This window comes from Erpetoichthys calabaricus, chromosome 9 (assembly GCF_900747795.2).
Source record: "Erpetoichthys calabaricus chromosome 9, fErpCal1.3, whole genome shotgun sequence".
In the NCBI taxonomy this organism is placed as follows: Eukaryota; Metazoa; Chordata; class Cladistia; order Polypteriformes; family Polypteridae; genus Erpetoichthys; species Erpetoichthys calabaricus.
In genome coordinates, this window is record NC_041402.2 from 29,311,974 (window position 1) to 29,326,690 (window position 14,717).

Consider the following 14,717-nt stretch of genomic DNA (forward strand, 5'->3'; position numbering starts at 1 on the left):
AAGGAGAAAATGGTCCAAAGAAGGGTCCCTCTCTGATGGAGTCTGGACTCATAAACACACTAACAAACCTTTTCTCCCAAAAGCCTCTTTCCCAGGAATGGCAAAAATCGCCCATGGCCTCGATCACGCAGGTAGAGATGCCATGGTTCGAGATGTTGAAAAACATTGGGAAGCTGTAGGTTTCTCTACATATGCAGAGCAATTTTGCAGACGCTGTGCAATATGTCAAAAGTTTAATGTGGGAAAAGGTACCCAGGTAAGTCCCGCCGTTACCCCTAATCCAATGGGTCCGTTTGAACACCTCCAAATGGATTTCATTGAACTAACTCCGTCTAAAGGGTACCGATATTGTCTTGTGATTGTCGATGTGTTCTCCCGATGGGTAGAGGCTTTCCCTTCAAAACACAACGATGCCAAAACAGTAGCTAAAGCACTAATTAAAGAGATTATTCCAAGATGGGGTATCCCTCAAAAGTTACAAACAGATAATGGCACTCATTTTGTGAACTCCGTTATAAATGAATTAACCACCTGGCTCCAAATTAATGTGCACCATTATTGTAAATACCATCCCCAAAGCGGAGTCATCGTAGAACGATGCAATGGCACTTTAAAAGCTAAACTCGCAAAAATTTGTGAACAAACTAATTTATCATGGCCGGATGCACTACCCTTAGCTTTAATGGGACTAAGGGGACGGACACACCGACAACTGGGACTATCGCCGTTTGAGATTCTGACCGGACGTCGTTGTAGGAAATGTGAATTTGCATACTGTGGACAATGATCTTCTCTCTAGTCTTGCAGGTTTACGAACCTCGTTGAAGGAAATCCACCAGCAGGTTAATCAAGCCTGGAGGACCAGCCCCCTTTCCAAGGATTTACCAATTCCCTTGGGCACCTGGATCCTGGTTCGAGATACTCGGAGGAAACACTGGCATCAGCCTAGGTGGAGAGGACCATTCCAAATTCTTCTATCCACACCACACGCCGTGAAAGTTGAAGGACTGCCTGCCTGGATCCACGCATCGCATTGCAAGAAATGGCTATCTTAAAAATATTTTTTCTGTTGACTGTTACCCGCACCCTCTCAGGCTACCCAAGGATGGGTGGTGATCTCTATCTAAGTACTTTACCGCCTCTATGGAAAGGGTATATATGCTACATGAGGAGCACATGTCTCGTATAGCTTCTTCCATTTTCTCCTCCCCATCCGATTTTTCCCCCCCTTCCCCTTCATCAACCATTTCAATTTAATTATATTGCCCACATCATTTTGTTCAAAAAGGGAGGAGTGTAAAAACATAAAATGATGTAATTGAACAAAATGTATGTGTGTACAGAAAATAGGACAGAATGATCAAACTTGTTTGTGTTTTGCGTACGTGACAAAAAGCATGTATACTTTCTGGAAGTTTTCTTTTGATGATGTGTGTGACAAGAAAATATACCTTTAGGGTAATGACTTTACAAAATTGGAAAAATACAATGAGTCAGGACGCTATTTTTATTGCTTACGTGGTCAACGATCAGGAGATTAGAAAGGTATAAAAGAGCAAGGACATCTGCGCTCGAGGCAGATGAAGTGCGGTGTCCTAGGACTGTGTTTCTCTGTCATTTTACCCTTGTCTGGTATGTATCAATAAAAGGTTTTTACTAATTTTAATTTTCTTCTCTGTCTTCAGTCACAAAAAGTGTCCACACACTGAAGCCTTTTGAATTCTTAAATTAGAAATACATAATCCCGTGGGAATGAATACATAACTTGATTGAGTTATTTCCTATGAATTACTCTTTTGATGTCCCTATTACCAAATAATAATAATAAACAATAATCCTCCAACTCCCAGCAGCTCCGTCGCACTCCCACCCAACTCCGGCTCAATCTGCTGGAGTTTCCCACAATCCTTTTAAAGTCTCTGACCCAGAAGTATTCCGTCTCCACGTCAAACGCCTTCTTCAGGTGTCCCGGAAGTACTGCGGGCTTCCATTCTCGTGACTCCTAAGTACTTCCGGGTTAACGTCACTGTAATAGTCCTCAGGTTCTTGGTGAGCACCCCCTGGAGGCACCCACGGTACCCAAAAGGGCTGAAGAAACGGACTCCATGTCCCATGCTGCCCTGCAGGAGTCCAGGGAACCATTTCCGTCCAGGGGAGCTGCCATCTAGCGTCCCGGGGGATGTAGTGCCCTAAAAAGGCTCTTTCTTTCAGTTGAGGGATGTCCCGGCCAGACTGAAATGCCGGCCGTCCATCACAGTGTATGTGTGTATGTGTATATATATATATATATATATATATATATATATATATATATACACACACACACACACACACATATATCCACACATACATGTACACACACACATACATATACTATAATAAAAAAATCCTGGGACGAGAAGAGACTTTGTGCCAAGTGATTTAACCACGCCCGAGGCCGGAAATAAAAAAAATATACAGTAATCCCTCCTCCATCGCGGGGGTTGCGTTCCAGAGCCACCCGCGAAATAAGAAAATCCGCGAAGTAGAAACCATATGTTTATATGGTTATTTTTATATTGTCATGCTTGGGTCACAGATTTGCGCAGAAACACAGGAGGTTGTAGAGAGACAGGAACGTTATTCAAACACTGCAAACAAACATTTGTCTCTTTTTCAAAAGTTTAAACTGTGCTCCATGACAAGACAGAGATGACAGTTCAGTCTCACAATTAAAAGAATGCAAACATATCTTCCTCTTCAAAGGAGCAAACAATTCAATAGGGCTGTTTGGCTTGAAAGTATGCGAAGCACCGTGGCACAAAGCTGTTGAAGGAGGCAGCTCACACCCCCTCCGTCAGGAGCAGAGAGAGAGAGAGAGAGTTAGAGAGAGATAGAGAGAGACAGATAAAAAAATCAATACGTGCCCTTTGATCTTTTAAGTATGCGAAGCACCGTGCAGCATACTTAAAAGCTGCACACAGAAGGTAGCAACGTGAAGATAATCTTTCAGCATTTTTAGACGAGCGTCCGTATCGTCTAGGTGTGCGAACAGCCCCCCTGCTCACACCCCCTACGTCAGGATCACAGATAGTCAGCGCAAGAGAGAGAGAAAGAAAAGTAAGTTGGGTAGCTTCTCAGCCATCTGCCAATAGCGTCCCTTGTATGAAATCAACTGGGCAAACTAACTGAGGAAGCATGTACCAGAAATTAAAAGACCCATTGTCCGCAGAAACCCGCGAAGCAGCGAAAAATCCGCGATATATATTTAAATATGCTTACATATAAAATCCGCGATGGAGTGAAGCCGCGAAAGGCGAAGCGCGATATAGCGAGGGATTACTGTACATATATATACATAACTATTTAACTTTGCTGAAATTTGTTTCACTTTACTATTACATTTATTCACATATACCACAAGTACTGGTGTTCTGTTTTGAACAAAATATAGATTAGATTATTTGCTTGTGTGATCAAGTAAAGGGCTTAAATGTTCTTTTTGGATTCTTTTGTATATATTTTGATAAATTAAGGGGACTTTTGAGCTCATAAGTATTTTTGCACAATATATTTATACTGTATGTGAGGTTGCTGTAGTATGTTTAATCTTTTTTATACAATCCTCTTTTTAGTATATGTTTTTTCTTGTTTCATAACTAGTGAGACTCTGGTAAAAGATCCAAATACATATTTCAAGTTTTATCTGTCTATTGGTAGTCAGGATATTGAGTTTAAGATATGATTTCGTAATAAGTAAACTTAACCCTAATAATGAGTAAACTAAAGAACTAAGAAAAAAGATTTAGAAATACAGCAATTGCTCATCAAAATAATTTTATCTAAAACAGATAAAAAGTCATATAATCCAGAATTTATCACTGAATGTTGTAAAAGATGTTTTGCATTTAACAGCTAAACATAAATTCTTTTTTAGACATTTTTACAAGCTTTTCTGGGTGTCAGACTCTTAACTTAGAAAACTGTAAAGCAGATCTCCTGTAATGATTAAAGTTGCTGTTGCCATCTTCTCTCTTCTGCTGAATTTCTCTATGCATAACTGAGTCACAAGACACAAGTCTTTATCTGCCACAACTATTATTACTGATACTTGCTGCACAGTAACATATAACTCGGACACAGCAATATGAACGATTCTCATGTCACTCTGTTCACTGAAATGGTTACCTTAAGAAAATGATGGAGTGCATACTTTTTTCAGAAAAGATCTTTATGTTGAGAACCAAATAAATTCACAGGGAGACATTTCTTTTACCACAAACATGTTTTGTCTGCTTTGACATTTTTATCATGTAAATCAGCTTTGGAGGTAATGTTGGGCACATACAGTGTTCAGAACACAGGTAATGTTTCGTATTAATGCTCACCACACTGCACATGACCAATGCTAATATTTCCTTCTAGAAAACAGAATTACTGTGTTCCTCCTTTCACAGTTCATTGTTATGACAAAGCTAGCACTTCCAAGTGAACAGCAAATTCACATTTGCATAGTTTAGGCTGTCTGCTAGTTTTTATAAAATAGATTTTTACATTTTCCAGTTGGACAACAGTCCATTTCTCCATGTTATATCTCATGAATTGCATGAACAAACCTATTAATGTTGGCGATAGGTGATCTCTAGCCATCACTACCTTCTCAAGATATGGACCTTCATTCCACATCCATATCATTCCCTAAAAAAAGACAGTATAAAAGGCAGTAAGCACATATAAGGTGCTGAGTATTGGCTCCCACATGTTGGCCATTGTTGTTCCAGGTGTAGGCTACAGAAAGTTCTCAGCTGTGTACATGTTTTGTACATTCTAAAATGAAGACTGGAAATATATGGTGTACAAGGGGGAAAGTAGAGGTTCTTTGTAACATAAGAGGAGGTCTGTTTGTCACTGTTTGGGGATTTGATGTTTTGTCCATAATGCACAGGTCTTCTCTCTACAGTACAAGGAGGAGGTCTTTAAAAGTTGGTATTACTTTTGGTGCAGATGTCACAGCATCTTCAACTGTCTTTTTATTTCATGTGGAAATGCCATTATACCAAACAGTGATGCCACCAGTTTAGGAACTTAACATAGTAAAACTACAAATTTAAGAGAATACCAATATTCATTCCATTTGTCCTCTGAAAAATGTAAAAGTAGAGACACTTTTGTACTTTTTATCGTCATTGCCTTATTGCTGTGTTTCCAGCTTGGATAGTCAAATATCTGTAACCCAAGTTATATGAAACAACTTAGTTTCCTTGATTGTTCCATCAGTGCTAACTGCATATGTTCTCAAGTTCAAAATCAGTTCTTCTGTATTGGTGATGATGAACCATTTTGTCAAATCCAAACCCTAGTAACTTTGTGCAGTTCTTGCATAACGTGTCATTGCTGATGATTGACACAGTCACTGCGTTTCCATCATCAAGTTGTATTGTATGATTTAAATATTAATAGATATGCAAAATGTGTGTTGAAACACTTGTAAGGGGCTCTGGTGTTTGCACAACGGTGTTTTTTTGAAAGTCCTTACAATATTGCATCTCACACTATGGTTACAAAAATCCAAGCAATGTGCTTAGAAGAAATGCGTATGTTGAATGCAGCTATGTTATCAATAAAAAGCATCCTCATAAACAATATGCACCTCAGCTGTCAAAGTGTCTAAAGGGAGTCCACAAAGATGGCCCGATTCTCTGACCTAAAGTAAAAGTTAAATCGTAGTACATATAGAGAGTCCAGAATACAGCTATTGATATGAGCCATTACCAGCATTTCCATGCATTTACCTGCCAAAGAATCAACTGCTACTATCCGGCAATCATAAAATTTATTTTAGTTTTCCTGTGAAATGTTACTATGTTTGTTATTAGCACAATAGTATGATAGTGACAATGAAAGTTTGAACACGTTGGTGAATACAGTGGTTAGCTGATGTGCCAAAGATTTCTGAAATATGGGTGGAAAACCAGCTAATTCTCATTTTAACTAAATGCCTAAATGGCAGCATATTATAAGCAAATTATGCAAAATTGACTGCTCACAATATTATTATAATACACATACACACACACATAAATTTATTTAAAATTGGACAGTTTTAAATTATCATAAAAGAGGGGATGTATAACTACAACACTAATTTGTGAAATAAGATCTTCTGATTTCCAAGAGTTTGGAGAAAGAAAGAGTATCAGACATACATACCATGCTAATGCTACACCATATATTCACAGTTCATAAATATGCACTTACCGTTAGTTCCATGCTGGAACTTGCCACTACATCTGTGGGTTCTGCATGATTTGCATGGATGCAGGTACTGATGGTACCACAAGACCATGGTGAGTACTGGGAAAGGTGGCCATCCTCTTTTAATTTAGAGCATACAAAGTCACTAGAGCCTTCTGGAAACTGTAAATATATCAAGATATTAAGTTGTAAAGCTAAACACTTTAGAGAAGCTTTTAGCTTTAGACACAGTATTAGTACATCAGAGGATTAGAGATACACTTTAAATTATTGGGATAGTACTAGCCCTTTAGTCAGCAACAGCATTCTCATATGTGCGCAATTACCACAAAATTCATAATTGATGATTATTACCCTTGATATTATAATTGTGATTATTAATTTTAATTAATAAAACTACAATGAAATACATATTTTATGTTGCCAACTGCATACACTGTATTCTGCATCAATACAGTACAGTAGAACCTCGATATAGCAAGGAACTACTTACATTTTTTTTTGTTGTGAAATTGTTAAATGCTGGATTAGTTTAAAAATTAAATATGTAATGTTTAAAGTAATTATATTCCTTGTTTACTTTATACAATGAAGTTGCAGTGCATTTGTTAAAAACTTTGTCTCTGTTTTTGTAATATAGTAAACACAATAAATTACTGATATTAAAATAATTATGAAATAAAATGTAAGCATAACATTAGTAATCCTTTGTTTTCCAAATCAAGTATTATTTTTGGAAAACCTGCAATTGCCAACAATCTCCACTCAAAAATGTAAAATGTGGGAATATTAAACTGAGGTTCTACAGTATTAACAAAACAAAAATTGCATGAAAATATAAAATCAAGGCAAATGACAAAATCTTAAATGACAATAAGATTAAGAAGTTAATGCAAAACACAATCTGATAGTTCCGTTGTGCATGTACGCAAAAGCATTAAATGTAACAATATATGACAAGTTCAAGAAGTATTTAGATGATGACATAATGCTACCTGCTGCCTAATTATTTTTCAGGCTCACTATATGCTTACTACATAGTACTTGCATATTATCAGTTGTCATCTATTAGCTATACAAGATATGGCAATATTGCAAAAGCATAGACACCTTAGTATGTACACTGTTTACTTTTAGCATAAATGCCATAGGGGGCGGCACGGTGGCGCAGTGGGTAGCGCTGCTGCCTCGCAGTTGGGAGACCTGGGGACCTGGGTTCGATTCCCGGGTCCTCCCTGCGTGGAGTTTGCATGTTCTCCCCGTGTCTGCGTGGGTTTCCTCCGGGCGCTCCGGTTTCCTCCCACAGTCCAAAGACATGCAGGTTAGGTGGATTGGCGATTCTAAATTGGCCCTAGTGTGTGCTTGGTGTGTGGGTGTGTTTGTGTGTGTCCTGCGGTGGGTTGGCACCCTGCCCGGGATTGGTCCCTGCCTTGTGCCCTGTGTTGGCTGGGATTGGCTCCAGCAGACCCCCGTGACCCTGTGTTCGGATTCAGCGGGTTGGAAAATGGATGGATGGATAAATGCCATAGGATGCTTACTAATTTTCAAATGACCAAAGCAATGGAAATTGATGCAGTCACTGATAGCAATGGTGTTTCTACTTTCATACTGCAATCTTTAATCAAGCAAACTTGATGCCTGTAAAGCAAGCCCCAGGTAGCCAGTGCAACATTTAGTTCTTGAGCAGTTGCGTCTCCGTTCTTGAGGAAAGTATGCTGTTTGCAAGGTTCTGCATTTCAGCATAAATTCCTCATCAACATAATGAACCATCATGCTCAGGCATGTTTCTGCAGTTCTACTTGTGGTTGCATGAAGCTCTGTTTGTTTCAGATCCATTTCACTTTCTGTCTGACAATTGAGATAAAGTAAAGTAAGCCAAACTTTGGAAAACTAATTGCAGAAGGGGATGTAGTATCTTTTATCCTAGATGATGGAACATTTTTTTAAACTCTTTGTTATAATAAGAGCCTTTTCTGATAATTAAGACTCAACTACTGCTGTTACTATTTTTGCTTTTGATAGCCTGCTGGATACAGATGTGTCGGGGAATAAACAGGGAATGTTTAGTGTCAAAAGAATTTACTTGGAACAATTTTTTCTGGAGGACGCTGCAAGTACAAGAGTAAGAAATTCACACTTTTTAAAAAATGTCGTTAGGGATCAGACTCCTAAAAAAATGTCCAGTATGGTCACCCGCAATTAGTCACATAATGCGAGTACCTCTGAATCGTGAATGGATTTACCAGGGTATATACAGAAGGAAAAGTAAGTTCTGAAAAGTGCAAAGGAGAAGAGCATTGAAATACAGAAGTTCAAAAATAGACAAACTTGATATCTATGATCCTTGAACTTATGTGGCGGAAACACAAGTTAGTAATGTCTTGTTTCCGTGGCACTTATTTGCAGTCATTATGTATTTTTTTTTTATGGATGGATGTTCACCGTGTAAACAACAATACTAACAGTTTACGTGTGTATCACCCTACTGCTTAGTGCACTGAGAAAGCAGATTATCCTGTTATTACTGTAGACTTGGTAGAAAATTCAATATATCTTCACACAAGTATTACATTAACACTACAGTAATCCCTCCTCCATCGCGGGGGTTGCGTTCCAGAGCCACCCGCGAAATAAGAAAATCCGCGAAGTAGAAACCATATGTTTATATGGTTATTTTTATATTGTCATGCTTGGGTCACAGATTTGCGCAGAAACACAGGAGGTTGTAGAGAGACAGGAACGTTATTCAAACACTGCAAACAAACATTTGTCTCTTTTTCAAAAGTTTAAACTGTATTCCATGACAAGACAGAGATGACAGTTCCGTCTCACAATTAAAAGAATGCAAACATATCTTCCTCTTCAAAGGAGTGCGCGTCAGGAGCAGAGACTGTCAGAAAGATAGAGAGGAAAGCAAACAAATCAATAGGGCTGTTTGGCTTTTAAGTATGCGAAGCACCGCGGCACAAAGCTGTTGAAGGCGGCAGCTCACACCCCCTCCGTCAGGAGCAGACAAAGAGAGAGAGAGAGAGAGAGACAGAGAAAAACAAACATCAAAAATCAATACGTGCCCTTCGAGCTTTTAAGTATGCGAAGCACCGTGCAGCATGTCGTTTCAGGAAGCAGCTGCACAGAAGGTAGTAACGTGAAGATAATCTTTTAGCATTTTTAGACTAGCGTCCCTATCGTCTAGGTGCGCGAACAGCCCCCCCTGCTCAACCCCCCTACATCAGGATCAGAGAAAGTCAGCGCAAGAGAGAGAGAGAAAAGTAAGCTGGGTAGCTTCTCAGCCATCTGCCAATAGCGTCCCTTGTATGAAATCAACTGGGCAAACCAACTGAGGAAGCATGTACCAGAAATTAAAAGACCCATTGTCCGCAGAAATCCGTGAACCAGCAAAAAATCCGCAATATATATTTAAATATGCTTACATATAAAATCCGCGATAGAGTGAAGCCGCGAAAGGCGAAGCGCAATATAGCGAGGGATTACTGTATTGCTCTTTTTATGACTGTGCTACTTAGGTAGGTTTTCTTTCACAATAACTTTTCTTGTTATATGTGTACTATTTTTATTTAGGATGTAGGAGTAAAGGATGAGATTAAACTTGATCTTTTTTATTTTGATTGGCTTATTGCCAAAATTGAAGTTTAGTCACTGTTAAATTGTTTGAGGAAATAGATTTATTTTCTTGAAATTTTTGACAATGAGTATTAAAATGGAAACAGTTCCATCTACCCACTTAACTGATACATGACAAACTGAGGTAAAACACTAGTCATTCACATAACTACAGTTTAGCAAATGTTAATCATACCATCAATGACTCAAAGAATACCAGACCTTACATCTTAAAGATTTGTAAATGTTTCTGAAGGGAGGCTACGCTATTGAATACACAACTTGAGTATTATGTACCCCTTGGACTGCTGGAATATTACATTTAACTTTAATTACTCTACTGTTCATGTTACCTGAACAAGTTATTATGAGGTCATTCTTCATTTTTTTTTTTTTTAACCACAGGTTAATCATGTTACACAACGACTAAGAGCAGAATTCAAGCCCAATATCTTGACGCTAAAAGGCAGCAGAAACATCCATCCATCCATTATCCAACCCGCTATACCCTAACTACAGGGTCACGGGGGTCAGCTGGGGCCAATCCCAGCCAACACAGGGCACAAGGCAGGAAACAAACCCCGGGCAGGGCGCACACACACACACACACACACCCACACTAAGCACATACTTGGCACAATTTGGGATCACCAATGCACCTAACCTGCATATCTTTGGACTGTGGGAGGAAACCCATGCAGACACGGGGAGAACATGCAGACCACTTATTGATCATTTTGAATATTTTTTTACATCTTACCTCAGAACTGAATTCCATATCAAATAGTGGGGATGAACGGGATGGAGACTGTGATGCAGGTGGATGAGATGGAGTTACAAGAGGTGGGGGTTTCTGAGAGTGGTATACAGTCCACTGGTCTGTTTTTCGTCTAAATGGCTCTTCATATCCCATTTGGATTCGATTGTAAGAGTCCTAAAAACCAAAAAATAAAAAGAAAATGAAACTGTAATAAATAAAGAATTACTGGAGCACAAAATACAAACATGCTTAAAATAAGAAGCAATACTGATGTAAAAAATATCACTGGGTGACATATTTAACAGACATTACTGGAAATACTGAGGGAAGATGGTCAGTCATGAGAAGAAAAGACACACCAAGAAAGAAAACATAAAAGGTGACCACAACAGAAAATAATTACAACAAACCTTTAAAACAACAGTCCTTAGCAATTAATTACACAATATGCAGCTGCTGTAATATATTTGCACATTTATAAATTAACTTTTGTACTTGTTAATTATATCAAATATTTTGGCTAAACTCAACAGATAAGCTCTGCTGATTTATTACTTATTACATTTATTTATTTAGCTGATATATTTATTCAAACCAACAAATCGCAAACAGTACAGTTAACTAGGGGGCTCCGCCCCCTGCTCGCTTCGCTCGCTAATCCCTGGTCGTGGGTAAGACAAAATACAGTTGAAAGAGATTATTTTCATTCTTGGTAATTGTTACATATGTATCATGCGCCCTCCATACTATCTCAGGTTTGAGTATGCTGTGTTTTGTGGACGTTTGGGGACCTTGTACTCTACGGTTTGAGTGTGGGGCGGGATGCCGAAGCCTCTTGTGTTTGTTGTTTCTGTGAGGACATACGTATGTCTGTGAGTACTTATTGTATTACTGGAATGTGATTCACATATGCTGTGGAGTCCGGATCCTTGGGGCTTCTGCCTCATCTCGGGTTTTTGCCTGCGGTGTGTTAGACGCGCGTTGTAGGCGCCTGCACCTTCCGTACTATGTCGGGTTTGATTATGCTGTGTAGTGTGTCGTTGTAGGAGCATGCGCCCTCCGTACTATGTCGGGTGTGACTATGCTGTGTGTTTTGGACGTTTGGGGACTCCGTACTCTCTCCGGTTTGAATGTGGGGCAGGATGCCGACGCCTCCTGTGTTTGTTGTTTTTGTGAGTATGTATAATATTGTACTACTGTAATGTGATTCACATATGCTGTGGAGTCCGGGTCTGTGGGGCTTCTGCACCATCTCGGGGTGTTGCCTGCGGTGTTTTAGACGCGCGATGTAGGCGCCTGCACCTTTTGTACTATGTCGGGTTTGCCTCTGCTGTGTGGTGTGGACGTTTAGGGTTCCGTATTCTCTGGGCTTGTCGCTTTATTTCTTATTTCTGTTAGTTGAGCTCTTTCGTTGTTGGTGGTGTATAGCGCGTTGTAGGTGCCTGTGCTTTCCTTTTCATCTCGGGTTTGATTATGCTGTGTGTTGTGGACTTTTGTGGACTCTGTAGTCTGTCCCGTTTTACTCTGGGGCGGGGGGCTGTATCCTCTTTTTTGTGTGGCTGTGTCGTTACCGCTTTCTGTACTATCTCGGGTTTGATTTGTGAACCTTTGTGGACTCCGTAGTCTGTCCCGTTTCACTCTGGGGCGGGGCACTGACTCCTCTTGTTTGTATGGCTGTGTCGTTCGTAGTCTCTCCCATTTCACTCTGGGGCGGGGGGCTGATTCCTCGTTTTTGTGTGGCGCCTGCGCACTATGTCTCCTGCGTCCATGGGCATGTACCTGCGTCCATATCCGGTTTACCATTCTCGGTTAGTAATATGGATTCTGTCTCTGTTATAAAAAAAAATCTTGGAAGGAGACGAGACCTGATTGTCTCAGAGACACTTCCACGTCCCGCAAGATGAGTCTTCGTGCCAAGCGGTGTAAACATGCTCGGGGCCAGAAGCCTTACGAGACAAGAGCTTATGCAAAGAGATTTGGAAAAGTCCTGTGTGGTTATGTCAGACACATGTCTTGTAGAGAAAAAGAAACGATATTCACTCACGGACAGTTATACGTTGCATTGTCACGATGTAATTCCAAACACGGAAACAAAATTCAATGCGATATTGATGAAAAGGTAAAAGCGAAAAGAGATCGAAATATATGGACATAGGTGATATGACAGAAGTATGCCGCGCAAATGCAGATCATGCGGCAAGGCAGCAGCTGATCGAGCAAATAGGAGGTAAAAAAAACTGTTTCCCATTGTATCACCATTTAAGAGGGGGTGTCGGAGGAGCGATCACATCTAATTGGGGTGCGTTCAGCCCCCCTCTTCACAACACGAGCGGCAGAGATGCAAAGTGTTTGGCACGTAGTGCAGGCAGGAAGAGGAGGGGGCAAAGCCCCCTAGTATTTTCAGATTTGGAGCAAAAGTAGATTGAAATGGTTTTCTCAGAGATACACGGTGGTTTCTCATCCAACTTAGACAAACAGACACGCTTTCTAAAAAATCATTCTGCATTACTTCATGTAATTGGAACTTTAGGGACAGGTTCAAAAATTCACTATTAAGTTAAGTTTAGATTCTGACTCTATAATGTTCAACGTGGAATGCTTTAGTAACCATTGTCCTGACTCCAATTATTATAGAGGGCATTGAAAGACTTGTGCTGGGACACATTAAGAGCATTATACCAGACAGCTTGGACCCCTGCAGTATGCTGATAAACACAACAGGACTACAGGGGGCATAGTAGCCCGTGTACTGCACAGCACTTTAGAGCATCTGGATAAAAAGAGCTCTTAAGTCAGACTGTTGCTTGTAGATTATAGCTCTGCTTACCAACACTATACTTCCATCCAGATTGATCACTAAGCCCCTTGCCCTGGGTCTCAGTGCCTTCCTGTGCAACTGGATCTTGGACTTTCTGACTGGCAGTCTCAAACTTGTACAGATTGGTACACACACCTCCTCCAAGTCGATCCTGAACATTGGCACCTCTCAGAGAAGTGAACCAAGTCCCCTGCTGTACTCTGTATACCCATGACAGAGCTCCAATACCATCATAAAGTTTGCTGATGATTCAACTATCAAAGGTGTGACCACAGACAATGATGAGACAGTCTACCAAGAGGAGATGAGGCTTCTGTTACAGTGGTGTCAGGATAATGACCACTCTGAATATCAGGAAGACTAAGGTGATGAACTTCAATTTAAGGAAGCAGCTGTAAAAATCACACCCCCATTTGCATTGGGGAAGAGACTATGGAAAGAGTCAACAGTTTTATATTCCTGGGGTTACCATAACCAAAGATATTATGTGGACAGAACAAACTACAGAGGTCATTAAAAGGCCAATCAGTGACTCTACATTCTCAGATGTCTAAGGAAGGCCTGGATGTCTACAGCAGTCCTCATCAACTTTTATAAATGTACTGTAGAGCCCATCCTGGCAGGCTGTATGTTGTACTGATACGGAAGCAGTCCAGCTAAGATCCATAAGGCACTGCAGAGGATGATGAAAACAGCACTGAATCATAAAGGATCCCAGCCACCTTGCACAGATATTTTTGTCCATCCTCCCATCAGGCAGATGCTACAGAACTATTAGCACCTAAACTGTGAGATTTAAGAAGAGTTTCTAGCCACAGGCAAAAAGGCCACTTAACTGTCATATGTGAAACTGTCTGCAATCAACTGAGCAAATTGAGTATCACATTTTCTTTGGTTATAGTGTATGCTCTAACACCATCCTCAAGTTTGCTGACGATACTACTGTAATAGGTCTGATCAGCAAGGACGATGAGACGGCCTACAGGGAGGAGGTCAGACTCCTGGCCGAATGGTGTCAGGACAACAACCTCACCCTCAACGTTAGTAAAACTAAGGAGATGATTGTGGATTTCCGCAAACAGGCAACACAGAATAGCCCCATCTACATCGGAGGTGAGGCTGTGGAGCAGGTCAGCAGCGTTAGGTCCCTCGGAGTCACCCTCACTGATGACCTTAAATGGTCAAGTCACACTGCGGCAGTAGTCAAGAAAGTCCAACGACGCCTCTACTTCCTCAGGAGACTGAGTAAAGCCCGAATGTCCCCCACAACCCTGTGCAGATTGC

General features: G+C 40.4%; 1 protein-coding gene across 4 annotated transcripts in view; it reads right to left on the bottom strand.

Annotated features, from left to right (window-relative positions):
• Positions 1-14,717, bottom strand: part of rc3h2 (ring finger and CCCH-type domains 2) — a 114,455-nt gene that overhangs the window by 39,419 nt on the left and 60,319 nt on the right. For all 4 annotated transcript variants that reach the window (XR_007935815.1, XM_028809219.2, XM_028809215.2 and 1 more), the window contains 2 exons: positions 10,616-10,789; positions 6,238-6,396 (listed from right to left, as the gene is read on the bottom strand). Coding sequence is in view for 3 of the 4 variants with exons in the window: in XM_028809219.2 (XP_028665052.1) it covers positions 6,238-6,396; positions 10,616-10,789 (333 nt within the window). In the remaining variant the exon portion in view is untranslated. The remainder of the gene's footprint in view (positions 1-6,237; positions 6,397-10,615; positions 10,790-14,717) is intronic.